The 26047-nt window shown below is 46.3% G+C and overlaps 1 protein-coding gene across 2 annotated transcripts; it reads right to left on the reverse strand.

Annotated features, from left to right (window-relative positions):
- Positions 1-438: 438 nt before the first annotated feature.
- ASXL1 (ASXL transcriptional regulator 1) lies at positions 439-22447 on the reverse strand. 2 transcript variants are annotated; one of them, XM_006273891.4, is made up of 13 exons: positions 22159-22447; positions 17691-17773; positions 16739-16741; positions 14697-14805; positions 11160-11280; positions 10987-11084; positions 10406-10499; positions 9935-10087; positions 8752-8915; positions 8546-8642; positions 7188-7293; positions 6125-6743; positions 439-5367 (listed from the first exon to the last, which is right to left on the reverse strand). In XM_006273891.4, exons 1-13 carry the CDS (start codon positions 22216-22218, stop codon positions 2467-2469), a joined length of 4608 nt encoding a protein of 1535 aa, XP_006273953.3. In that variant the 5' UTR covers positions 22219-22447; the 3' UTR covers positions 439-2466. The 2 variants fall into 2 exon arrangements, with proteins under 2 accessions (XP_006273953.3, XP_019355874.2); XM_019500329.2 differs by lacking the exons at positions 17691-17773; positions 22159-22447 and having other exon boundaries at positions 10406-10526; positions 16739-17602.
- Between the last annotated feature and the right edge of the window lie 3600 nt (positions 22448-26047).

Raw genomic sequence — 26047 nt, forward strand, 5'->3', positions numbered from 1 at the left:
AAACCAATAAACGAGAGCCCTCCCATACAGTGAATTAGCCCCAAAAAAGCACCTGTCAGAAACCCCTGCCATCGTGGAAGGGACAGACAGCAGTGAACTTTGCTCCAGCAAGGAATCCAATACTCCGAGCTGCTGGGTTTGCCTCTTCCAGACTTTGCCTCACCCGAGCTGTAGGAAGGATCTGCAGGAGAGCACCACCTTCACTCATCTGCTGCTGTCTGAACTTCATTCGGTCGTTTCCACGCAGCAACGACAGCCCCCTCTTTGTTCGGGTTGGTTGAAGAACTTGGGAGTGCTGCCAAAGGCGAACCGAACTGACCTTGTCAAAAAATAAAAGTTTCTCTCATCCTGGCTATGGCAAAACAACATCGAACCTGGCAGATCGTGAGTCTGCAGCACCGGGAGAGTTGCAGAAGAAGAGGATTGAAACCACAAATGCAGGTTTTACAGAGTGTTTATTTTTCCAATACCACAAGGGACATACAAGAGCAGGGCCCTCTGGAGAGCTCTGCAGACCAGACCGGCTTCAATCTGTACGCTACAGTGGCCCTAAAGGGCACAGAGCCAGACTGCCCAGCTCTGCTTCCTATCTTTGGTAAGCAGGTTTTCATACCATCCCCTCAGACTTCTCTAATACTGCATTTCAATTCACCCCAGCACCTGGCTGTCTCTCGTTTTACAATATAAAGCTGCCAGCTTGGTGAAGGGTAAACCATTTCAGAGACAACAAAGCTGACTGCAGCCCACAGATTTCACACTCCCTATGGATCTCAGAACAGGGAAGTCTACAATTAAAAAAAGGCGCACGGTCAAGAGGTAGGTAGGAGGTAGAAAAGGGGTGGGAGAAAGCATCACAATCCTCACTAGCTGTTTAAATAAAATGGTAGGTTTGCACTTGGGGCAACCCAGTCCTGAGAGGCAACTGCTCAAAGGAGGGAGGGTCAGGTTTCTTTTGCTCGCATCAGTCACGGATGCGGAAGAGCTTTCACCTCTTTGCACTGCAGCTTTAACACTGTTCATGGCAATAGCAGTGAGTTGTTACTGCCAAAGAGAGGAAAGAGGAAAAAAAAAAGAGAGAGTTTGAGAGAAAGAGAAGCAAGATACAACCAAGCTCGCAAATCATGGCAGGTCGTCCTGGAGATTGCATGGCAGTCCATTTGTGCACCGCCGCCACTGGGGCAGAGGGAGGCAGCTGGAATCGAGACACACACCTTTGCACGTTCAGCCTCATATCAGGCAAGACAGAATACAGTGGCTCTGACTACAGATGCAGATTAATAACTAACACCACTTTAATGCAATACTGCTGAAGAGCCCGAAAAAAGGAACAAAAAGAAATAAAAAACGGAACAAAAAGAAATCCAAAAAAAGATAAAGAAAAAGAAACCCCCAGAAAACCCCGTTATGTTCTATGTACATTACATCCATTTACAGAATTGGCCAGTACTGTGTACAACATATAATTACATGATCAAACAAATGCAGAGAGTATACTTACAGGAGCCAAATAATCCACTTTATACATCCAAGAATGAAAAGTTAAAAGTATAAAAAAGAAAAAAGGGAAACACTGCTTTGAATGTGAGATGACCATCACACACAGATGCACAGCTAGACACTTGCGAGTGGTCAGATGCTGTCACGGTAAAATCCTTATTGTAGGGCTTTAATACGGAGAGATTACTGGCCACACAAATGAACTCTCAGGAACCCTTGACCTTTTATACTAGTTTGTAGCGGTATTTGCCAGGAGAAGCGGCCATGTCAACTGGTCCAACAGTTCGGGAAGCCACGCATCTTCCTTCAGTCCAGAAGACACCGAGGCTGGCAGCTAGCATGTTTGGCTTCCTGCATTCCCTACACGTGGCTCCGTCCAACACGTGGTCACCCATACGGGACTCGTTAGCCACCTGCAGCCTTTTCCAGGTCACTTTGTTCTGCTGTAGCATTCGAAGGAGCATGCAGAACCACCATCTGCAGAGAAGCTTCACATCTACATTGATTGTACAGTAGTACTTTTTCCACACACAGGGAGTGGAGATGGCAGAAGGGGAGAGTGGAAGACTGGATTCTGCTCTGCTAAGGCAGAACAGGGCCTAACCTAGCTCAGCCCTTAAAATGGAAACACACCCTGCTTCAGTTCCTTTGGCTATAACGGTCTCCTCTAAGAGGTCCATAGATTCGCCCAGCAGGCTGCCTCTCAGTCAGGGATTAGCCTCAGCACATGTACCAGAGCACAATCAACATTTCCATGATGGCATTAAGCAGATCGGAGTGTAACTGTGAGCAAGAAAAGGTTTTGCACCGTCGATTTGAGTGGGAAGGCAAATCAACTTTCTCACCAAAACTTAAGAGTGTAATATTGTCTCTATTATAAACAGAATCATATCTGTATACAGGTTTGAGGATCAGTCATTATCAAAATACACACACTAAATATACAATTTTTCCCATGGCCATAATTTATTATCTCACCACAAGGCACAATACACAAAGCTTAGAGGGTCCTATACAGTCATCATGACAAAATGCCCCGCATCCTTTACACATAATCATGGCTTTAAGGCTGCAGGAACACTTGAGCGATATTTCTTCCACACTGCTGCTATCAGCAAACATCTGCACAGAGAGAGACGCATTATGATTTGCAGCAAAGTTCGCTTTGTGGGTTAGCTGCATCATGCTTCCAGCAAGGCCCCTGGGAAAAGCTGGAGTGTTGGATGAAAAATTAAAGCTGGTGGAATTAAGCTGAAACTTAGAAAGCTTCCCATAAAATGCCTGTTTGATATTAAGCTGAGAGGGGATGGAAGAAGGCTCCAAAGGCTGATTGAGCCCTTTTCCTGGCTCTCTCGGTAACTTGAAAAACGGCAAGTCCATGACCAGGGGAACGCTTTGCAAATGCTCCATCAGTTCCACAGGATTTGGGGCAGCACCCTTCCTGTTCTCCATGTTACTCTTGGCTGGGTCCCCACAGGCCAGGATGTTCTCATTTTTTATTCCTCCCAGGGTACTGGCCGGTTGTTTCGAAGGCCATTCCTCCGTAGCAGTCGGTACTCCTGCTCCAGGGGCACAGCTCTTATTCGGTGGCATCTGCTTGCTGGGAGACAAAGTTCCCAGGGCTGGAACGTGCTCCAAAGCTCTAGGATGATGTAGCCTAGAAGGGCTGTTGCAGGGGAAGCCAGAACCAAAAAGCTTTTTGCCTTGGACACCAACATAATGTTTATTGACAGAGGTTCCACCATTCTGATTTGGACCGAGAGAGGTTACATTTGGAGATAAAAATCTAAGTGCCGCGGGTGGATTTAGCTTTTCCGGACTTTTGTTTGTGACAACACTTGTTAATGGATTGTGCTGTGGGACACTATGGACCTGAGGCAACTCTTTCTGATTTTCAAAGCTACAAGAAGAGGCTTTTCTTTCTCTGGGGCCCAACTCTTCAGGCTTCTGTGAGCCACGCACATGGCTTCCCAGGTGGTCTTGAGAGTTTAAGTTTAGACCAACTTTGGGATGCGTTTCTGGAACGTCAGACGGGGTCTCTATAGCTTCTGTTCTGGGCAATGCTGTCCCAGAGTTGCCTTGCTTTTTCTGGGGATCTCCCAGAGATCTCCGAGAGTAGAAATCACCACTTCTACTTAGGGCACCTGCATTTATTTCCACATCTTGCAAAGAATCTTGGTCAAAGTAGCTACCGCTACTCCTCTCCATTTGCAAGGAATGGTTTTCCGAAGACCTGTCCAGACGTGGTTCTGTAATTTCTATCTGGATGCTGGCATGCGATACTGGGAGAACTTTCTCCAAAGAAAGATTCCCCTTGAGCAGCTGCATAACCAGAGGGTTGTTGGCTTCAACAGAGGACATGGGCCTGGTGGGAGTGGGCAGCTTTTTCTGGATCTCAGGTGTTTGGGTTAGAGGCGTATGTGGCACCCACCTCTGAGGCTGAGACGCATTATTCACCACTGTTACTGAAGGCAAATCCACCACATATGAAAGACCGTCAGTTTTCATGGTGGATTCAGATCCAATCCTGTTGAATCTCCCAGCCTGGCTCTGCTTGGAGGAGTCTCTTCCTGTAGCTTCCTCCTGGTTGATGCTCTTGAAGCACATCTCCATCTCTGCATTCTCATCCGTTAGGTCAGCTTCAAAATCCGAAGCAGTTTCTGTGGTTTCACTGTGCATGCTTTGGGTTTCGTCATCTCCATTTGTCTCCTGAATCTCCCTCATTTGCTGACAGGCATTTTCCGTGTCTGCTCCAGGCGGCTTCTCCCGCAGCTGAGGAAGTCCTTCAGAGATATCTATTCCCTCCTGAGATGGTAGACCATCATGTGAAGAGGGTTTCACCAGAGACCCCCTGCGCTGCTCTCCTCCATTCTGTATTTCACTTTCATTCAATCTCTCTGCTGGTTGGTGTGTGAAAACACTTAACCCTGGGCCCATGTTCTCCATTCCAATTGCACTCATTTTTGAGTTCTCACAATTAGTGGCACCATCTCCTGTAGATAGGTCAGAGCCATTAAATCTAGCTTCAGTGTCTGGCTCTTGTTGTTCTTTACCTTCTGGTGATGATTCTGGAGTAAGAAAAGATTGCAAAGGCAAAGTTTCCTTGCCAGCAGGATTACAGTTCAACTCTGTGGGAGCACTACCATCTTTACGCCCTGAAACAATACTGCTCTCTCCTACTAAACTCGCCACAGACCCCTGTGCCTGAGAACAAGAGAGGCTGTTCTCACGAGGAACCATGCATTCCTGCTGACTGCACAGGCTTTCAGCCCTTATGTCCTGGAGGAGTGGCTCAGAGTTGTCTTCCTGCTCCTCAGAAGTCGCAGTGTCAAAGGACGACCCAGTCAAAGGACTGCTGCGCGGGAGTTTAGCTGAAGCAGCAGTAAGCTGAGCTCCCCCTGAGACAGCATCTGCAGCACGTTCAAGACAGCCTCCCTCACTGTTAGGAGCGCAGGCATCCGGTTTTGCAGGTCCGGAGGAATGTGCGTTAGCTACCTGCACAGCTATCTCAGAATTAGCCTCTTCTCCCTCTAGAGGGGGAGGCGGCAGTAATTGTGTTCGTTGTAGATTTGACGAACACTTTCCATGAGTTCTCTTTGATCTCCTGTGCTCTGTATGGCTACTGGAGTCTCCTCCTCCTTTATCTGTGCTGCTCCCCCCTCCTCCTCCTGGCCCACCCCCGCCTCCAATGGCTGTAGCAGCCTCTCGCTGGGCTCGGGCTTGCAAAGCACGGGCTTTAATGTCTGCGAGTGTTCTGGCACCTGTCCTGCCCCGGCTAGAGGGCTCCGTGTTGGGGATGATCCTGGGGCATATCTGGTAAGCTGGCTGACCTTTAACCACCCAGGGTGGTTTGATACGTGAAAGTTGAATCTGAAAGAAAACCAAAGGAAAAAAAAAAAGGGTCAGAAGGTATTTAAATCCAACAGTGGATGGTTCTTAAAAGCCAAAAGGCATTGTGTTCTAAACTGATTTACAAAAATGAGCGTTAGGGAAATTCAATGCATTTGGCTAAAATTTCTGCAGAGGGATTTTGCAGCTGCCCTTCGCCTCTGCTCAGACTGTGCCACGCCACATTTTAAGATTTACTTTATGGTGACATCATCCTTGTTGTCCTGCAGACGAATACTAAACTGATGGGATAAGCACCACCAGAGTCGGCCCTTTATAGAGAAGAGTCAGTTTTGATTTCTATCGGGTGCAATCACTCTGGACTCAGTAGAACAGGCTCCCCCTATCCCAGGGCACAGCCGGAGTTTCAGGGAAGCTGGAAACCTCTCCTTTACACCCCACAGGCAGGGAGGTTATGATAACAGGATCTGTAAGTCTTTACTGCACTACTTCAGCGAGCACCAGGAAAAAGTATTCCTATGCTCGCAGACCTACAAGCAACCTGTGTAATAAATCAAAGCTATTGTGTATTCTTTTGCAGGACACCTTGGAATGATTTTTCACTCTGCACCACTGTCTAAACAAACCAAAAGAATGCAGTAGTTAGATTTTAGCCAGCTCAATCAATAAGCGACTCTTTCATCCCCCTCAAGATGACACTTGATATATTTAGTGTTACTTTGATGTTACCGGGCAAGCTATCCCTACAGTAATAAGCAATAATAATTCTCTCTCCTACCCGGATGGGTGGGACTTTGGGCTCCTCTTTAGTAGGCTGTGGCTTTTCTGGGTGAACACTTTCAATTGTGTTACGAAAGGACTGACGATCGTCAAGCCGGGGCTTCTTTTCGGGAAAGGAGGCAGAGGCAGCCTCCTCAAAGCATTTCCTCTTCTGGTCCTTTGACTCTCGAGCTGAGTTCTCCTGCGGCAAACTGGGAATTCTGTTTACAGATGCAGCTGCCAGTGACAGATCTTCCAGTTTGCTGTGCAGTCTGGATGCCTCTGGAGAGACCAGCAATCCTGAACTCTCTGGCTTCAACGATGCTGAGGAAGAGCCCATCAGATCTTCTTTCAAGTCCGCGTCAGCTTTCATCTCTCTATGGAAGGAGGAATCTGGTGCCACAGATGCCGTCTCTTTGGTAGTCTCAGTTTGCTCAGGCTCACGTATTTTATACAGGCTTCTTCTTGCTCTGCATCGCAGATCTGTCCGGGAGCGTTTCTTGAAGTGTCCATCTCGCTGCCGTGTAGAAGGACCACGCAGTGGCCTTGAGGCTTCTCCCTGGACAGACAACCCAGTCCTGTTCTCAGCATCTTGCACCGAATTCTGCTGCTGAGATTCTTCTCGAGTCAAACCCAACCTGCAAAGAAGAGAACTGGTTAAAAGGCCAGAACAAGCCTCGTTAGGTCAGATTCCACCCCACTGGAGGGCTGTAGTTTATCAATCACAGTGTGCACTAACAGAGCTGTGTTTGGCTCTTTATGGAACGCAAAGTAGACACTCATCAAGCCCTAGATAAAACCAACAGACAAAGACTTCTTATGTGGTCATTATGAGAGTCAAGAGTTGCGGCATAAAACTACATCTGCAACATCACTAGTCCAGGGGACAAAAACACTGATGGGTGCTGGAACTCTGCTGGGATCAGCCACCTTCACCTAAGGGTCCAGAAGCAGACCCAAGGATCCTGGAATGATTCACCCCATAATTAACAATCCTAAATGAGCATATGCTGCTGTTTCTCCAAGACATCCCCCTCCACTTGACCAAGTCAGAGTGAGGCAGGTGAGGTGGTATTACTTACTTCTGCCCATAGTAGTCCTCAAAGAACTTTTCTTTCCACTGTTCCACTCTCTTCTCCTTCTCCATTTCCTGCCGTATTCGAACCTGCATCTCGTGTGTGAATTCCCCTGCACAGGAACCAGCAAGTGTAGATTTAATTACCCCAAATATCTACCCAACTGAGATCCCACTCACTCACTCCCAGGGTGAAATCCTGGCCCCACGTAATAGCAAAATTCCCATAACATCAGCAGGGCCAGGACTTCACCCCTAGAGGTTAATTACATTGCATGAAATATCCTCATGTGACAACATTAAAAACAAAAAACAAAGGAAGCTGTCTTGATTCAAGGGTCACAGAAAATGTCACAGAATCTTCCCATGAAAACATGTGAAAATCCGGAACCTTACATTTGCTTTAAAAAAAAGTGCTCCTAGACCTCAGTTGTCTGAAGCCCTCAGGATGCAAAAAGGGTCAAAATGGAATCTCTTCCCCCAAGAGCGCCCAGAGCCATAAGCAACAGCTCAGAGGTGTGACATTCCCACTCATCACGTTAGGGTGTGAATCTGGACACTGATTCATAGAAGCAACGTTAAATGCCTATGCTGCTTTTTATTTTGACACCCGTATGCATTATTCATGTTTCTATTTACCTCAACAGGAGTTTCCAGTTTCAAGTTTACCAGAAGTTACCACAAAATTATAAGTCCATCTTACAGAACTCAGAGGAGCTAGCTAAAGAGGGCCAGTTTGTCTATAAAGTAAGTAGGGTACTGGGTCAGGGCATTACAGCAACTTCCTTTTGTGCAGAGGGATTTGTATTTACAGTAATTCAGGGGGGGGAGAGAAAAGATTAAGCACTCAGATACTACAGTGATCAGCACAAAATAGATATGCAGAGCAGAGCCAGGACCTGCAGCCAGAGTGGGAAGCAGGCCCAGAGATGTTGTGGCACTACACATCCTTTCCCAATGGCTACACAGGGACATGGTTCCTGAAACTGTTGCAACCTGGGGTCACGGTACCTTTGAGTCTGTATCCTCCACGCACTGCAGCCACGAGAGGGCAACACCATCACAACCCCTTGAACAGGTGTGAAAACTACATTCCACCCAGTAGGGGCAGCATTAGAGGAGAGTTACAAGTCTAGTAGCATTTTATATTTCTGCAGCATTTTGCTCTAAACACCCTTAAGTTGCCCTCTTCTTAGGTGCTTAAATCTTTAAAAAAAAAAAAAAAGGAGGTGTGGTGGGGGAGGGTGCAATGTAGGCAACCAAATTCTAAAGCTGGTAGAGCACCAAGCTCCAACTGAACAGGTAGAAGTGAGAGGCATATGCTGCAGGCATCCTTCCCATCATTGAGAGCACAAATCTACCCACCATCAGCCAGGCGCTCCCTCCAACTCTGAGCAGCATGCGTAAAGAACTCGTTGTTTAGGGCACTGCCACTGAGACGCATCAGCCCATCTGCCCCAACCTAAAGAGAACAAAGTGTAAGCAGCCAGAAAACACGTTGTAGCTCTTCAGGAACAGAAACGATACAGTAAGGAGCACCAGTACATGCAGCAACTGTCATGTGCCTGTACCTGTCTGTCAACCTCTGGCAGGAGGCAGAGAAGCTGCTGCTGGAAGTGTGCCGGGAGCACATTGAAGGTTCGGGAGTTTATCAGAGCACGGAGGTTGGTGTTGACAAGAATAGACCCAGGTGTCTCAAAGTCGATATCCTCACCCCTGTTTCGCTTCATTTGCCCTGTAGTTTTCAGACAACCACAGAAAAATTTAAAAAATATATTTATAGAAAACATTTTATTAGCATGGGTACCCAACCCACATAGCCAAATGCTGCTGTAACCTGCTTCTCTGTGGGAGAAAAAGGACGTGGCACTCTGACACAAGGAAAGGATTCCTTTAAATGCTTAGCATTTAGAAATGTTTATTACATAAACAGATAGACTGCTTAATACAGAAAAGAGAGCTAGTATTCTGAGACCAGCAGGCTTCTCAAGTACCTTTTTTCGAAACAGCCATGATTCGGGTGCTTTGCAAAGTACTTTCCACCAGGAAGCAGGAGTGAGCTCAGCCCTGAATCATTGCAAACATTAAGAACGCCTCTCCTGTGTTTCAGAACCATCTTCTGTAGATGTCCTAAAGTCAGGCCACTATGATATGGGAGGCCAGTGACCCCACCAGCCACACCCCGGGGGACCAGTGGCACAAGAAAAGCAATGCTTCTCCATTACTGTATGTCTGTGTGGAATTCAAGGGGTGGGGCTAGTGGGTTTCCAAGGGGACAGCTCTTAAGCTCACCTGGTGAGATCATTTATAGGCATGAGGAATCTGCACTATTTTGGGAGGCATCACATGTCATTGACTCAGACGTGCCTTAAGAAATTTTCACATGGATTAAAGCGTGCAGCATGGTGGCATATCCACAATACGGCTGATAAAGGCTTTATCCTTTGCTCAGGACTTTTCTTAACAGGTTTTTCAGAAAGGTATGTTAAGCATTTCCTTGCAATTATGCCAGTGCGCAAACAAATGGCCCTTAATGCTGCATTTCAGAGTCAACAGCATCTAGAAAGTCCTTGCCTTACTGTCGGTGGGGAATGAATTATGTGATGTTGAGGACCTTCTGGCTTGGCAAAGATGTTGAGAATAAAAGTCCAGAAGTTCTCCTTCCAAAATGGACTGACTTGGACATGGCTGAACTTGATTCGTTTTTTTTCCACCCCCAGGACTGTATCCTGGACTATATACTGAAGCACCTACCAGCCGTCGGCTTCCGAATACCTCTCAGGAGTTGGGGAGGGTCTCTATTAATTTCTGTCCGACTCCGCACAGTGGCACCGCACAAAGCCAGGGAGCTGCTGCTACTGCTGGAAGTGCTGCTGCTCTCTCCATCCACATGCCTTCCTGTAAACCCTAATGGCAAAACCATCTGTCAGAGACGCACGAAGCAGCCCCACCTGGGGAGTGATTCTGGCATACGATAGCAATCTGCTTACAACAGATCCACTGCTAGCTAGGCACAACTGGCTGCTCAAATATTAAGTACATATTTTAACCCGTAAGACAGCAGTGTGCAGATTCATTAGAATTATCTGCAAGCTTAGTAAATATTAAAAGACATCTTTGCCCCATGCTAGTCCTGGAAGAATTTATATGGAGAGCTAGCTGTAAGGACCAGCAGACAAAGGGCTACGCCATGTTAAAAACAGTCCAGATGGATCACACACTCACCTGAGGCAGACTCCATGTGTGCTCCATTTACTTTCAGTGGAGTCAAGACAACTCGGGGCAACATCACACCAGTCTTTTTCTTTTGCTTGCTTGTCTGTGTTCCAGAGAAAGACAAGACAAGCTGTGAAGAGCACACACGGATTATCTTAGGAACTGCACCTTTTCCTAGTTGAATTCATTCATGAACCACCACCTGGCCACAGACAAGCTTCCAGCCAATAAGCTGCGTGTTAGGCATTTACTCAGGTTACTGATAGCAGCAAGACTGCAGCCTCTTTGTACCCACTAGCTTAGTATTAAAAGTGGTAAAATCTTTTTTCTAGGCTGCAGATTCCCCATTCACACTCGCTTCCTGAACTGTCACCTGTTGCAGAGGGGCACTAATGCACACCCAATTCTTCTCAGACCCACACCCAATCTCCACATAGTACCCCAACAGCTGCCAGAACCAAAAAAAAGATGCATCTGCACAAGCTGTACACTGTGCTTGAGGCAGCCATGAGCTCTGCCCACCCAACGCTCTCCAAGCTCCAAACCTGGACTTGAAGTGGCGTGCGTGTTCCCCCTATACACCCTCCTACCTGTGAGGCTGCTCTGTAGCTCTCCCTGGCAGTGGAGAGACCCTTGCTCTGAGATTCAGCAGAGCAGGAGGCATTGGAGGAGGTTTCATCAAGAGACACTGAAAGAAGAGAGTATGTGGTTAGCCCCTGAAGTTGACACTTGCAGCGTAACGTTAACATTGTTAGACACTTACCATCATTATCACCACTCACAGTGCTGGCTTCATTGGACTCGCAGCTTTCTGCATCTGCTGCGTCCTCCAGCTCCTCTCCCTCTTGCACAGACAGATTCCGAGACCACTGCAAGGCGTCCTTCTAGAGGGGCCAAGCAGAACCCAGGTGACTTCCTCCAGAACATTAAGTTGAGACCAACAGGAACATCCACTCTAATGACTACAGTTATCACTGCTTAGACAGAGACTCTTGAATAAAATGGAACCAAGTTGTACAACATTTGCTCATTAGGATGAACACTCACATGCTCCTGCCACCTCTGCTGACTAATGGACACAATTAAAAACACAGAAAAATCTCTAGGCAAGAACTAGCTTGAATAACTCAGCTGGATAAATATGAGCATGTCTATGCTATGTGCTGGCTGCTAGAGAGAACAGGGATGACCCTACCTCAGGAAGGAGGTTGGACTAGATAGCCTGTAGAGGTCCTTCCAAGTCTACTTCTCTATGGTTCTATGCCTGAGCATGCCCCCTGGCCAAACACAGAAAGGTCACTGAGGTCACCTTTCATGCTACATTTTCCAGGTCTGATGTATGTGTATGGGAGCAGGTCCCTTGCCAGGAGCAGTAAGGACATGGTGCAGACCATGCTGCCCCCAGACCTGTTCAGCCCATCCATGACAACTGGGTCTACCAGAGGGGCTGCATGCACAACAATGCCTTTGTTTTACCAAGAAAGGTAAGACTGACCACCCTCCTTCCCTCACTGCTTGGCATCCCTCAACCACAGGGCACAGGGGGGTTTATCCAGTGGGCAAAACTTGTTAGCTGTGCCCCCACTGTGGCCCAGCACAGCCTAGCAACCCAAGGCCAGGACCTGCCTGCCTGAAGCAAGCTCCAAGCCTGGGAGGCCCCAGGTAAGACTGGCCCCGTCACTGCTCTTCACCTAGCCCTCTGTGCTGGGTGCCCCCAGAAGCATAGCAGGGCACCCTTCATACAGCCTCATATGCCCTGGTGCTGCCTCACACTGAGCCCTCTGTCCCAGGTGTCCCTGGAGTTGCATGCAGACCCAGGGCTGTAAGGTCACTTCCCCACAAAGATTCCCAAGACCAGGATACCCCGGGGTGGCACTGCCCAGAGCCAGCCCTCAGGGACACTTCATCCCATTACTCCATGGAATCACTCAGACCCCAAGACCCTGGGAGGGTGACTGGGGCAAACTCACTGCCCCAGACCTCATCCCCACTGAAAGGGATGCCCAGCAAATGGGGAGTAGGCTGTTCCAGGGTACCCCAGTGACACCCTGCAGGCAGCCTCTGGCATGCAGGTGCCCAAAGGTATAAATCCCCCCCCCCATCAGTATCATGAGGTCTGAAGGTGCCACTGCAGGAAGTCTTGCACATGCCAGAATGCTGCTCTATCCCCGGGCCCTGCTTGTCCTGTCCCACAAGAAGTGTGGGCCTTGAAGCTGTCGCTGTGCACCTAAGTTATCTTTAGGTGCCTCAACTGAGGCCATCACAGGGCAAGGGCGCCTATTATGGCTGTGGCCATAAAATAATAAATCTAGTGCAGCTGATAAGGGACATGGAGCCCCCAGGCCCTGAGACTCCCTCACCAAAGACCCCATGCACAGCAAGAGCAAGGTTAAGACTTTTCTGGCCCTGCAGCTGCTGACTAAGGGTTTGGGATCCTTGCTTGCCATATAAAATTGTAGTGTTTGCAGGGCCAGGGAAGGGTTAACCTTGCTCTTGGCACTGACACCTCGCTTCACAGTAGTATCCTGCTGCTGCTCCAGGCTTGGAGCTTGTTTCACTTGTGGCCAGACTTGAGTCCTCTTGCTGTCTCAGGGTATGCCTCTTGAGGGAGGGGAGAGGATCAGAGTGGCACTCAGGGAGAGAGGGGCTTCACTTGTGGCACACCTACCAAAAAAAGGCTGGTCACCGCTGCTGCAGACAACCCCACACGTCCTCTTGCAATTTTTAACAGGCCAACAGCACAAACTGTGTCTACAAATATGCTGGAGATACAATTCCAGGCTGAATGAAAGCATGTTTGACCTGCTATGAAAGAAGCCCATCCACTGAACTAGCTTTTTGTACCTGGTATTTCATAAATTCTAGTACGCGTCTCCCAGTGCTAAATACATGAAGCAGCTCATCTGTGTGTGTGCATGTGTGCGTGCACATACACGCAAGTATGTCTAGTGGGAGCAGGGGAAGGAATAGCTGCTCTTCCCTATCTGGCTAGCAGACAATTTCAGTATCTCGTGTCATTAGTGCTCTTCCTTCTAACTGTGGCCCACTCCCGTCTTGGTAGCACGCACCCTAGTTTCATTCTTATTGTGTGTCCCATTGCCAACACAAAAGGCAGCAATGAAGATGTAGCAGTTCTCATTTTTTCCCTCTTTTGCCTTTTATTCCCCTTTATAAAGAGAGGGATTTTTAAATAGATTTGGGCTGCTAGTGGAGAAGCCAGTACCATAATTTTTAATTAAGTTAACCCCATACAGACTTTTCAGATACAAGAACTGAACAACCAGCATGCTCTATGAATACTTTTCAGCAGAATAATTCTAGTACACCTGAAATATGTAAAACAAACACCGTTTGGTCGGATCTGTCCATGTGTAACTTTTGTTATTCCTTTTAACATTCAGGAAAAAAAAAAAAGTGATTCATCCTTAGACTGAAAAGCTGCATGACAGTATTTAGCCACTGAATTTTTTTTCACTTCTAGAGATAAAGAGCCAGCAGTGTCAGAGCAGCCAGCTACTGAGCAGCCACGCTTGAAGCATTCATTTGAATTGATTACACGTGTGACAAATAAAAACACTTTGGAACTCGATCTATTCTCAGACATAAAATGGCAATTAACATAATGCATCTTTGAAGGAAGAGAGAAAAGATGGGGGAGAGAAGAGCATCTGAGATGTCAGTCATTTATTCGCCTGTCCTTAACAGTAGAGAATCCAGCACTAAAAATGGAGGAATTTAGGCATATCCTCTACATTTAAAATGAAAGGGACTGTCAACTCAAACTGACTGGGAAGTGATTTCAGGTAGAACCGCTAGGCATTTCAGGGACAAGAAGGATCACAACTGTGAATACTGTGGCAGGGAAACTGTGTAATGGTAAATAAATGAGAAAATACACACTAACTTCTTCAAGTAATTGTACATTAGATACTTTCAGACAGATGTTATTTGCAATCGGACTGTGCCCTTTTTCAACAACCGGAAGGGAATCACAGAGGTCTTACCATGTTGACAGGGCACTATCATCCCATAACTGCATTAACTAAAAGAGTGGCATTCTGAGTAGTGGTGTAAGAGAAGTTTGCCTTGCTTGTATAATTTAAGAGTTAAAAAAACTGAAATTTATCATAAGCATCTTAGGCAGAGGCAGACAAAAATTCCCCGAGCCCAGAGACTATTTCACAAGAAGTTACTGTGTCCGATACGTCAAGCTGATATACTTTATAACATCAACCTCTTTGTGTAGCAAGTTAGATATGCGACTGGTCCCCAGATAGGAAGAGGGGAGTTCACAGTTTACCTTGAGTGTGAAAAGGCTGATACGTCCGGGCAGCTTATAAAAGAGTCCATCACCCCCCCTTGAATTGGAATGTAGCATGGCATTGAGGCAGGCCAGGGGGGAAGTACCACTGCAAATGGAAAGAAAGAGGATTCATGATTTAAACCCCAGTTTAGAGAATGCACTATGCCATCCACTGGTTTCTTCCCCTTTAAACCAGCAGCAGCAGGTAGAGAGGATGGTTACAAACTTTATGGAAATGCATTTCAGCCAGTCAAAACCAATTACTGTTTTACTTTCTGAACGGCATAGTCTTGGCATATCACAGCGAACAAGGGAAACAGCTTGTTATGTCAATGTTCAAGTCACCCTAGGTCATATTAAGAGGGTTCTAACACAAGATGCTTCTTCTTTCTACAGTTCCTCTGAACTGGCCCAACGTTGCTAAGGAAACCTGGTTTTGTAAGCAAAGGTACAACATTTTTCCAAACTCAAACACTTCCAAAATAGTCTCCTGCACTATACATCTCGCCAGCAGAATACATGCCCAGGTGCTGTAACTGAGAGGGCTTTAATGCCATTATTCTAGGTGGCCTACAGGACTCAGGGGTTGTTTGTCACTTCTAAGCAAAGCAGCCGTCCTACGCCACCGCTGATGACACCTTTGTGCCACACACCACTGTGTCATGTTTTCCACAGTCATATGGGTACGAGCTACTTAGAGGAGATGTTAAAAGCAATGCAGAATTCACCGTTATTCAAAGTGAAACTGAAACTGGTATCAGACCAAATGTTTCAGTCCAAAATGTCAAACAATTTGATCTCAGCTTCTCAAACTGAAAACCAGCCTTAGTCGGCTTCTGGTTTCATTTTGACTATGTTTGTTTTCAGGCATTTCTTTGTTACACAGGAAAGTAAGCAAAGTTACCATGGGTTGCTTTTATATACCATGAAGAAATTCCGATTCCTCCTCTATTGCACAATTTCTCCCCTGGCACCAACACGAATGTGGTAAATAAATTACCAGGCAACACAACAGAAATTCAAAGAGTGGAAAAAGTGTAACTTCCCCAGCTGAAGCTGCAGCTGAGAATGAGAGAACTCAAAACATTTGCAGGTTTTAAAATTTAGCCAAGAGGCTGGCCCCAAAAGCCCCAGCTCAAGCATAAGCCACTAACAACCACTGTTGCACTTCTTGAAGAATACAGCCAAGTGTCTGTTAGAATCAGGACTGACTCATCTGGAAGAGGGTCCTTTGAGTCACTGTGCTATTTCTTTCAAGACTTAAGATTTCTCTGGGAAGTCCCTCAAACCCTGACAATTAGCTAGACAAGATCTCTGCTTGTAATGGTCACTCCATATTTTAATCATTGAATCTGTAGCAAATGCTTGTCCTTTCACTTACATGATAGAGAGAGAAAGCAGTTGCTCTTTGTAGCATAAAACCAATGATGGGGCAAATGGAAGCAGAAATCCCTTGGAGAAAAATCACCAATCCCTAAACAAATTAATTTAACCCAAGATTTAAATGCTGACATTTAGCAAAGCCTGCTTTTACCTGCCTATCATGGAAAAGGTGCCATTCACAAGGGACAATCTAATGCCAACAGACCCCACATAGGGAAGAGGGCTGAACAAAGGAAGTAACTAGATGAGTAACTAATCCAAACAGGGCAAAACCACAAAGCTTTTCAATCTAAGCCCATTTTTATTCCACACTATGCTCTGACATTGTTGCCCATGTCCAGTCCCACCAAAAGCCTCCTCTTTGGGGGCTGGACTCGATGATCTTCCGAGGTCCCTTCCAGCCCTAATGGCTATGAAATCTTTAAGAAACCTAAATGAGTGGGTGCTTCAATGGCTCTGGTACCAAGAAGGCACCGTACTGCAAGCTGGCACAGTCCCTTTTCAAACAACAGTAACTCCTACATATTACACCCCTGTTTGAATTACAACCTTCTTCACTACTCAAACCATCATGACTGGTTCCTAATTTCAAAGGGAAGGAGAAGCAGAAACAAGTGAAAATTTTGAATGACCAAGTCCCAAAGGAATTCATTTACCTTCTATAGTCACGCAGAGGTTCAACAGCGATGTATGCAACATGGTGGAAAACAGTCCGTGGAACCAAGGAGGGGGGAAAAGATACAATTAGAAGAGCACAGAGCATTCATATCCCGCGCGAGTCAATCAATACTCAACACCCAAAGACAGGCTGAGCTACTACCAGTAATCAATCCTGGTGACTTTCAACTCATTGCACAAGTAAAGGAGCTTGCAGCACCAGAGGTAGCAAACATCTCCTTCCTCTGACCTGCCAAATATTGTGCATCTCCCTTCAGCTTTATAACAAAACCAATTCCAGGGGACTAATCCCAGATGACACTTGGTCTTCCATCCCTATGATTTTTTTGGGTCAGGTTCAGGTTTTTCTCCAGGTCAAAGATACAATGAGGTGCACCTCTTTTCCATATTCCCAGTCTACAGGGGCCACAAAAAGTACAGCAGTACTAATATACCAAGTGCTGGAAAATGAAGGGAGCTCAATATGTTGCTTATGTAAGGGAGGTGCCTTCCTTGACCCCTGGAAAAGGGGTGGTACATCCTCTGAAGTGGAAGCTTTATGGAGACAAAGTTTTTTAACTCATTGTAAAAGCTCGGACCCAGTATTAGTAACTAGTTATTTATTTATAAAAGGAACATGCAAAGGAGAAGTATTGATGTGAGAAACAGATCTGCAGTTGGCATTTACTGTATTTTACAAAATCCCTGCAACTCCACTAAAAGGCACAGAGGGTCAGTGCTTTTGTTCCAATGAACTTGAAAATCCTCCAAAACTGTCAAAGAAAATGACCTAATACATTCTCATGCTAGACAATCAGACTACAGAGGAAGAGAAAAGGAAAAAAGACAGGTTAGAGAAAGGAGGAAGAGCTGCACTAAGAAATCCAGCCCCTTCTATCCACCCTCCCCCATACCACACATTTTGTTTTAGACAAGAAGATCAATACTAACCTCATTTCCTTTAGTCCCTCAGCCTCTATGACCTGCAGAATCTGTTTCGGGGTCATAGGAGCATCAGAGTAATTTTCCAGCACCTGAAGAGAGAAAAAACCCCGGACTCAGCATACAATTTCTGTTCACATTCACAGAGCTGCTTCCTTAACTGGGATTAAAATACAAGTATGGACCTCCCAGAATTTACCACCTCCATAAGGATACCTGCTACAAAACGTGGGCCGCCCCAGGAGCAGACAACATGGATGATCTGTGCACATTTCAAACAGCTGCAAATGTCTTGCCTTGTTTCCTCAAAAGGTCCCTAACTAATCAAAGTGCTATTGTGCAAAGTAGGAAGCATACCGTATTCATTTATATTGGCCATCTCAAACAGGATACTGAAGTAAGGCAGAGGGGGTTCAGAGAAAGGGAACGGGAACAATTAGATACAGGAAAAATGTATGCACAGAAAGACTGAAAAGGCTGAGGCTACCTTAGAGAGAAAGTGAATCAGAGAAGAGATGGAAAAGGGCATACAATAACAAGCAAACAAAAAAAAGGTCTAAAGAAAGAGCTTCTTTTTTTCTTGTATTATGAAACAGGGTGGAGGGAGAGTCAGTTCAAGTGAAAGTCAACAAACTGCTTTCTCCAACACAATGCTGGGTTAACCTGTGGAACTCACTGCTCCAACACATCACTGAAGCCAACAACTTAGCTGAATTAAAAAAAATAAAAATAAAAAGGAGTGGGCATTTTAGAGCAATAACTAGGTATGCACAATAATAGGAAACATGTACAGGTACAGTTACAGAAGGGATGTAAGCCTTTATTTCAGGAGTGAAGCTAGCCTCTACGTCCTGGGACTTAGGAAGAACTCCCCTTCATTGCATATTACCCATAACCATCTACTCTGTAGGATTTCTGGCCCCTCCCTTGGAAGCAGCTGATACTACCCACCATTAGTGCCAGGAATCCAAACTCGACAGACCACTGGTCTGATCCAGTATAACAATTCTCATGTAAAATGCAATACATGTCCTGAACTACCCAAAAGCAGCAGCAACGGCTATTCTTTCTGGGACGCTGGTTTAGTAATCATACACAAAATTCCCCAACGTAACGATCACAGCGACATGAAATCCAGATGCCAGTAGTCGCAGTTCTATATACAAGTTGGCAACATGATCCTGTCTTTCAATTCATCTAGTACAAGCAATGAGTGGAGAAAACAAATGGCCCTCTTTTCTGTCAGCAACATCTAGAATAGAGTCACTGCAGCATCCTGTTGGGAGCAATGGCTGTGCTCTCCCTTCAATATGAGGAGCTGTATGAACAAAACTATCTGCAAGAAAGTGGCACAGGTCACCACCTCTATTGTTACCACTACCTCCCAGCCTCTGTCAAGAAAGAAAAAGCCCAACCTGAATGACACAGCTTTACTGTCATACTGCAGTTAAAAGTCTGCCTACGCTTCTCACTAAAAGGCAAAACCAAATCACATCCACTGTGTGACAGGAACACATTTGGAAAAGAAAATATACCAAGTGTGGTACTGTCAGCTTGGCAGGGGACTGGAAGTTGGGAATGGTGAAACTACAGTTAAATACAATGAAAACTCCACTGGAGTCTAAAGAAAAGAATCCAGGAAAACAACAAGCTAGATTAAAAGAAAGTAAACTATTTTAATTCTCAGCCAGCACAGCTCTGTAACATTCGTCCACACTAATAAGATCTAATGGGGTGTACACCTTTGGTGCTGTCTGCAGAAACTGTCACCCTTCCTCATGCAGAAGGAAAGGGCATCTCCTGTGGGACATGCACCATTCAAGCGCCAAGTGTGAAACAGAACACGCACGTTGTAAGAAATACAGAAAACATCCACTGCTTGCAACACTTCTGGAAACCCCCTCCAGGACACCGAACTCAAAGGCAATCAACAAGGGACAGCCCACAACCAGGCATGAATGAATTACCTCCAGGAATGAGCATTCCTATTCAGGAGAACAATTCATAGCTCCCAGCTGTATCAGGTGTACCGCTCACTGTTTAATGCAGGAGCTGAAGACTGCCGGATGCTCTCCTACCCTCAAGGATCCTGCTAATGCTGGAGAAATTCTTCCTCCGGCTATGACAGGCCATGGCTATATCATGAACCAAGTCTGAGCAGGAATAACTCAGGAACAAAGCAGGATATTTCTTCCCCAAGAAGCAAAAAGCAATAATTACAATATTTCCAGTTCCTGCCAACCCCTCAGTACCAGAATTGTGAATGTTTGTGGTACTCCTCCAATTACCCTCCTGCTAGCCTCAGGATCTGTCCTGAACACTCCCTGCGGTTCTACATCATTAACTAAATGTTAAAATACTGTTTTTACAGAATTCACAAAACATTAGCTCTACAATACGCGGCACCAAAAAGCACTTTTGCTTTCCATCCAGGGGAGCAACCTAAAAGAATACAAAATGTAACGCTAACTACTAAAGAGTCATATTAAAAGCATTTTGATGGGTAGCATATGAAGCAGCCTAGTCTTGAACAAAGATCCATTTTTAATAGATTTCCAATCAATTAGAAAGGGAGTTTGCAACCCGGGAACTCAGCTAGGCAAGACTTGGTCTCCCTAAATGGATAATCTGTGATGAGGTTGAGCCAATGACAAACCAGAAATAGAACAAAGATGCTGCTGGGACTTAGAGACCTCAGGCACACGGCATACAGAGGGGTGAAGCTCTAACCAAGAGGGACGTAACAGAAACTACAGGTGTGCAAAGGTTCACTGATAGACCACATGCCACGAAACAGCTCACTGCCCTATTTGCGCTGTAGCTTTGAGGCAGCCCCCGAATACCAAGCAGGTCTCCATTAGAACTCAGTACGTTGGGCGGAAGAAGCGTTTTGCAAGAAAATTTAGCCTTTACTCCGCATCTCTGGGTCACTCGCCAGCAGTCGCCTAAGAGCCCGTATGGAAGCGCATCATCCATAAAATTAGTATTGCAACAGGGATGCGCAGGGCAAAGCCCTTCACTGCATGGACCTGGCATTACTGTTCCCCAACCGCTACTTCAGATTCAAGCGCTAGAGACGAGCAGAAATTACACGGGCTCAAAAATAACGATCCTCCCCAAGAGCTACCAGAAGGTTAGATTTCCTTTCCGTTCGCGATCGGTCCTGGGAGCGTTTTGTTGACCGAGCAAGTTCCCTTCAGAAGCAGTATTTAAAAACAAATTCTAAAATGCATTCAACATATTGGACGCTAAAACCAAACTGATCTAAAGCAATCGTACACCACCCATTTAATATTTATATACCCTAATATAAACCATGCCAAAGATGAAAAAAAAAAGCGCAATGTACGTCTTTTCTATATTTGTCCGTACACAACACGCTAAATATGGCAAGGCATCCAAGCGGCAGCCGTACCGGTCCAGAGGAAACGTCAATCGGGACTTGTGGTAGAGATGCTATCTTTTATTCGACCAACACGAATTTTGCAACAAAAATAAAAACATCTTTAATTGCAAGCTTTTGGGCACAAACCCCCGTCATCAGGCATCGGAGGAAAGACTGTAAAAGGGCAGAAATGAAAGTTTATATTCCCTAGGATTTCACAGTCCTAAATAGGGCAAGCGTATCTGCGACCCAGCGCTAATGACAGCTTCAAGGAGGAAACCGACCTTGTTCCACCAGTCCCTGCTTGAAGACCGCAGGACCCGGCCCTGCCCGCGGTCCGACAGCTCCACGGGGTTTACCGGGCAACAAGGGGCTCCTCTTCCCGCCGGCGTTAAAAGGAGAGGGCAGAAACTGTGAGCACTACGGGGCGCGCAAAAGAAGCCATGCACTCGAACAGCGCGCCTGTGCCCCTGCCCGCGCCAGCGCAGCCGGGGCAGGCGACGCGATCAACAGTTCGGGGACGGAGCCCGGTCTCCAACGTGCGCTCCTGCCTCCCTTTTTCCTTTTAAATGCAAACCCCGATCATTTTATGGTCAGATTGAAGTTTCTTCTTTAAATCGCACACCCGGCCTTGAGAAATAACCAGTTATTTCCAAGAGAAAGCACCGTCCCACCAGCGCTGCCAGAGCAAATATCGACTCTACACGTTGACACCTTGAATGGACGGATGGATGGACCCCCCCAAACTGAGAAACACAAGTTTCAGGACTTGTCCCCAAAAAACAGCCGTTACAAGGCTGGCGGGGAGACCGCGGGCCGGCGGGCGGAGCGGCGTTTTCCTGCGCCCGGGACAGACAAATATGCCTGAATGTATTGGGGGGGTTGAATGAGAGATGTCGCCGCTGCCCACACACGGCCTGCGCGCACCTAAGCCGGGGTAGGGGCCCGCTTCCCGCCCGGGACGAGGCAGGCCGGGCTCAGGACGCTGCCGACGGGAGCGGGGCTCAGGCCCCGCGCGGCCCCTCAGGGCAGGGCAGGGCAGGCCTGGTCTCCCGCCCCGCCCCGCCCCTCCGCGCCGCGGGGCCCCCTCACCAGGCGGGCGGCCTCGGCCCACGTGCGCTCCTTCTTCCTCCGCTGCTTCATCTCCTTCATCTTCCTCCTGCGGCGGCGCGGGGGGGGGAGGGGGAGGCGGCGCGGGACCGTTAGGCGCGTGGGGCGGGGCGGCGCGGGGCGGCGGCGTGAGGCGGCGGGGAGGGCGCGGGGGGGGCGGCTCCCGGGCGCTAAGGAAGAAGAAGGAGGCGGCGGCGGCGGCGGCAGCAGCTCGGGCCCGACATAACAACGGGGTCAAAGGGCTCGCAGCCGGAAGGAGGGGCTTGGCGACGGCGGCCGCGGCGGGACAAGACAGCCCCCGCGCTGCGCCGGCAGAGGGAGGGGGCGGGGCGCGGCGCACGGGCCCGTTCGAAGGAAAACAAGCCGCGGGGGCTGCTGGGAGCGCGAGTCCTGCCGCGCCTCTGCGCCGCCGCGCCCGCCTCGGGACTACGGCTCCCGGCAGACCCCGCGCGCACCGCCTTGCATGCTGGGAGCTGGGCCCCGGACGCCTCCCAGCGGCCCTTTCGGCGTGTCCGGCTCCCGGATGGGGGGAGGCGGCCGGGGCGGCGCGGGGGGGCAGTGGCAGGAGGGGGGTGTGGGTGTGTATGTGTGTATATATATATATATATCTATATCTATATATATAGATATAGATATATATAAAAATATGCATACTCTCTCTGTGTGTGTGTATATATATATATAAAATTATGCATAATATTAAATGATGCATGGGGTGTGTGTGTGTATATATATATATATATATATATATATGTGTGTATATATATATATACACAAACGCATATATATGTGTGTTTGTGGGTATATATATATACGCATACACACAATGCATAATTTAATATAGGCTAGCTATATAATTGCATAATGTAATGTGCAAATATGTGCATAGTGTGTTGTATTGTGTCAGATATTGTATATTATATTGAGTCATAACATAGCATAATGTACTGTATTGCATCCTTATGTTATCTTGCATTATATCCTGCTATGTTGTATCATATTCAGGGATCCTGGGTTTCTCTAGTTTAAAAAAATCCCCAATTTTCAGGTTAAAAAAAGTAATCCCAAATCTGCATTTTTTCTTGATTAAAATGAAACACTATTATATATATATTTATACATCTCTCTAGATATCTATATGTATAGATAGATAAAGATCTATATCTGTAGAGATGTATCTGTCTATATAGATATATTGATATATATCTCTAGAGATATCTCTATATTGATATATACTTATATATTGATATAACTATATCTATATTGATATCTCTCTATTGATATAGCTATATATATCTATATAGATATATCTGTATCTTACATGTATACATCTATATATATATATGCATATATATATATATATACACATATCATCTCTATAGATCTATCTCTAGAGATTTATCTATGTATTAGCAGCCTTTTCATTTTAATCGCAGAAAAATGTGGATTTGGGGTGACTTTTTAACCTGAAAATTGGGGACTTTTTTTATCAGAGAAAACCAGGATCCCTGATCACATTACATTATAGTGTATCATATATTACATTACGTTATGTTACATTGTATTATGTCGTATTGTATGAATTTTGCTCTGTTATATTTCACGATGGTAGCGGTCAGCGGGTTGGAGCTCCCTTCATGCGGTGCGGGGAAGGGACGGTCCCAGAGGGGTCCGTGAGAAGGCGGCAGGACCATACGACCGGCAGAAGGGGAGGCTGGGGGCAAACAACCCATGGGAACAAAGGAAAGACAGAAGCTCATCCAGGTAATGGGATGAGACTCCATCATCCTGGTTGAAACCAAGCCCATCTGGGTCCAATTTCCTGTTCCAGTTTCCTGCTCAAATAGGTTTAAATGTTTGCTGCCTAGGAAGAGGCACCCTCAGGTCAGCGGTGGGAACGGTGCCTTTAAGAGGGACCAGCCAGCCGTGTTGCGAGTGTCCCGCTGCAGGGGATTTGGATGGGTTAGGGAGAAGAGAAAGCCAAGGAGAAGGAAACAAGTGGTGGACTGAGCTGCTTACCACATGCAGGGGCCAAGCTATGCTGTGCTCAGAGCCAAAAGGATTCCCCTCCCCGTGTCTGGGCCAGGACAGTGGGATTTTGTTCCACTTGCTTGGCTTGCTTGAAAGACTGTCATTTGGGAGGACTGGCTGAGGAGCTCCTCAGGGAGCAAAGCCTGCCTGCAGAAGCCAGAAAGCCAGGAAACCTGCTTACAAGCTCTCAGGGAGTTCAGATTTGCAGTGGTCCAGAGCCAGACACCATTTGTCATGAATGGCCGGAGGCTGTGTGCATTTCACGCAGAGGAGAGCCATCGGATAGCTTTACATTTGCAAAACCAAACGGAGATGGTTTTAGACTCACAAAAACACTGGCGGACAATAAATACTTTTGCTGCAGTCTTAGCAGTGCATGGCGTGATCTAATTAAGACAAAGAGCTGGAACTATACAAGGGCAAAATTTAATAAAACTATTGGACCATTTCCTTTATTTATTGAACGTGGAATGATCCCCCAGTGCAAAGGTCATCAGCTGAATGGTGGCAGAGTGAATGTAACCTTCAATTCCTTTATTTCACCATTTCAAATTTCAGTTGCAGGTTTCTTCCCCGAGTCTGTGTTTGTGAGGAGGCTGGGGGCCCTGTTTTGCATTAAAGTACTGGAATTTTGTACAGGTGCCACTGTGGGAGATACGGCAGACTCATTTGGTGATTTGACTATTTTCTGTTCATTTGTCTTTTGTTTTGAAGACCTGCATTGCTGGTCAGCCCGTTCGGCATCAGTAGAGCGTCAGTTTAGTTTGAGCAAAGGTTTATGAAAGGCCAGTTGCCAAAAAAGGGGGAAAAGTTGAGAATGGGTATTGGTATCTAGGATTCAAAACAGAAGCACGATAAACTTGAATAGCGTACAGAGCACAAATGCCCTCATGTTTTATTGACTTTTTTCGGATGTGTCTTTATGTTTGAAGACTCAGTACGTTTACAAAGTATACGCTGCAGGAACACGGCACTGGAAGGAACTCCTGGTTCACCCAGTGCAGCTCCTTGCTATTGCAGGCACTATGTCGTATCATTTTATTTATAAACTTTTCAAATTCAGTCTTAAAACTCAGTGGGTTATTTGCTTCCAGTAGTCCTAGAAGACCTTTTCAGAGCCTTACTTCTTTGATGATAAGCCCTTTTTTGTAAAATTTGTAAATCTTAACTGATATTTATACTCATTTGTTACTGAAATTATTTCATCTCACAGAAAAATCTGTGTCATTTCCCCCCCGACCCCATCTCACTTTTTCCAAGTCTTTTTTTCCAAATCGGAGAAAATCACAGCTTCCATCAGGAGTCAGTAAAGTAACAGAGAAACAAATACATAAAACAGGTTTAAAAATCAAACCTTACTGTTCTAGAGAACTATTTCAGCCATATATTTAGTACAGGCAACCCACACTTAGCACTCTTAATTGGTTCTTGGAAAACCGACTATTAAGCTAAATGAACGTCAAGCGAAACCAAAAGTATTCGATGACCCAAGATGGCAACCGCGAGCGTTATAGCGCAAAGTGCTGAGCGCTAAGTGAAATCAGGTATCAATTTTAAGTGAGCGCTATAATGAAATGGCGCTAAGCAAAACAGCGTTAAGCAGGGATGCCTGTATCCTATAATCTTATAATAAGACTGCTCTTCATCTCTCACAATTTGAGAAGTACAGATGGCAAGGCATAAGCATGTGGAGGGAAGAGAACCCTTTCTAAGTATTTGGCTGAAATCACAATATTAAAAATCTTAATTACAACCTGTTAACAGTATATTGTTATATGGATTCTAAATATACTCTGATCCAGGAGGGTGCTATATGCACATAAGGATGACTCAAGTTCTC

The sequence above is a fragment of the Alligator mississippiensis genome, chromosome 9 (assembly GCF_030867095.1).
Source record: "Alligator mississippiensis isolate rAllMis1 chromosome 9, rAllMis1, whole genome shotgun sequence".
NCBI classification, from domain to species: Eukaryota; Metazoa; Chordata; order Crocodylia; family Alligatoridae; genus Alligator; species Alligator mississippiensis.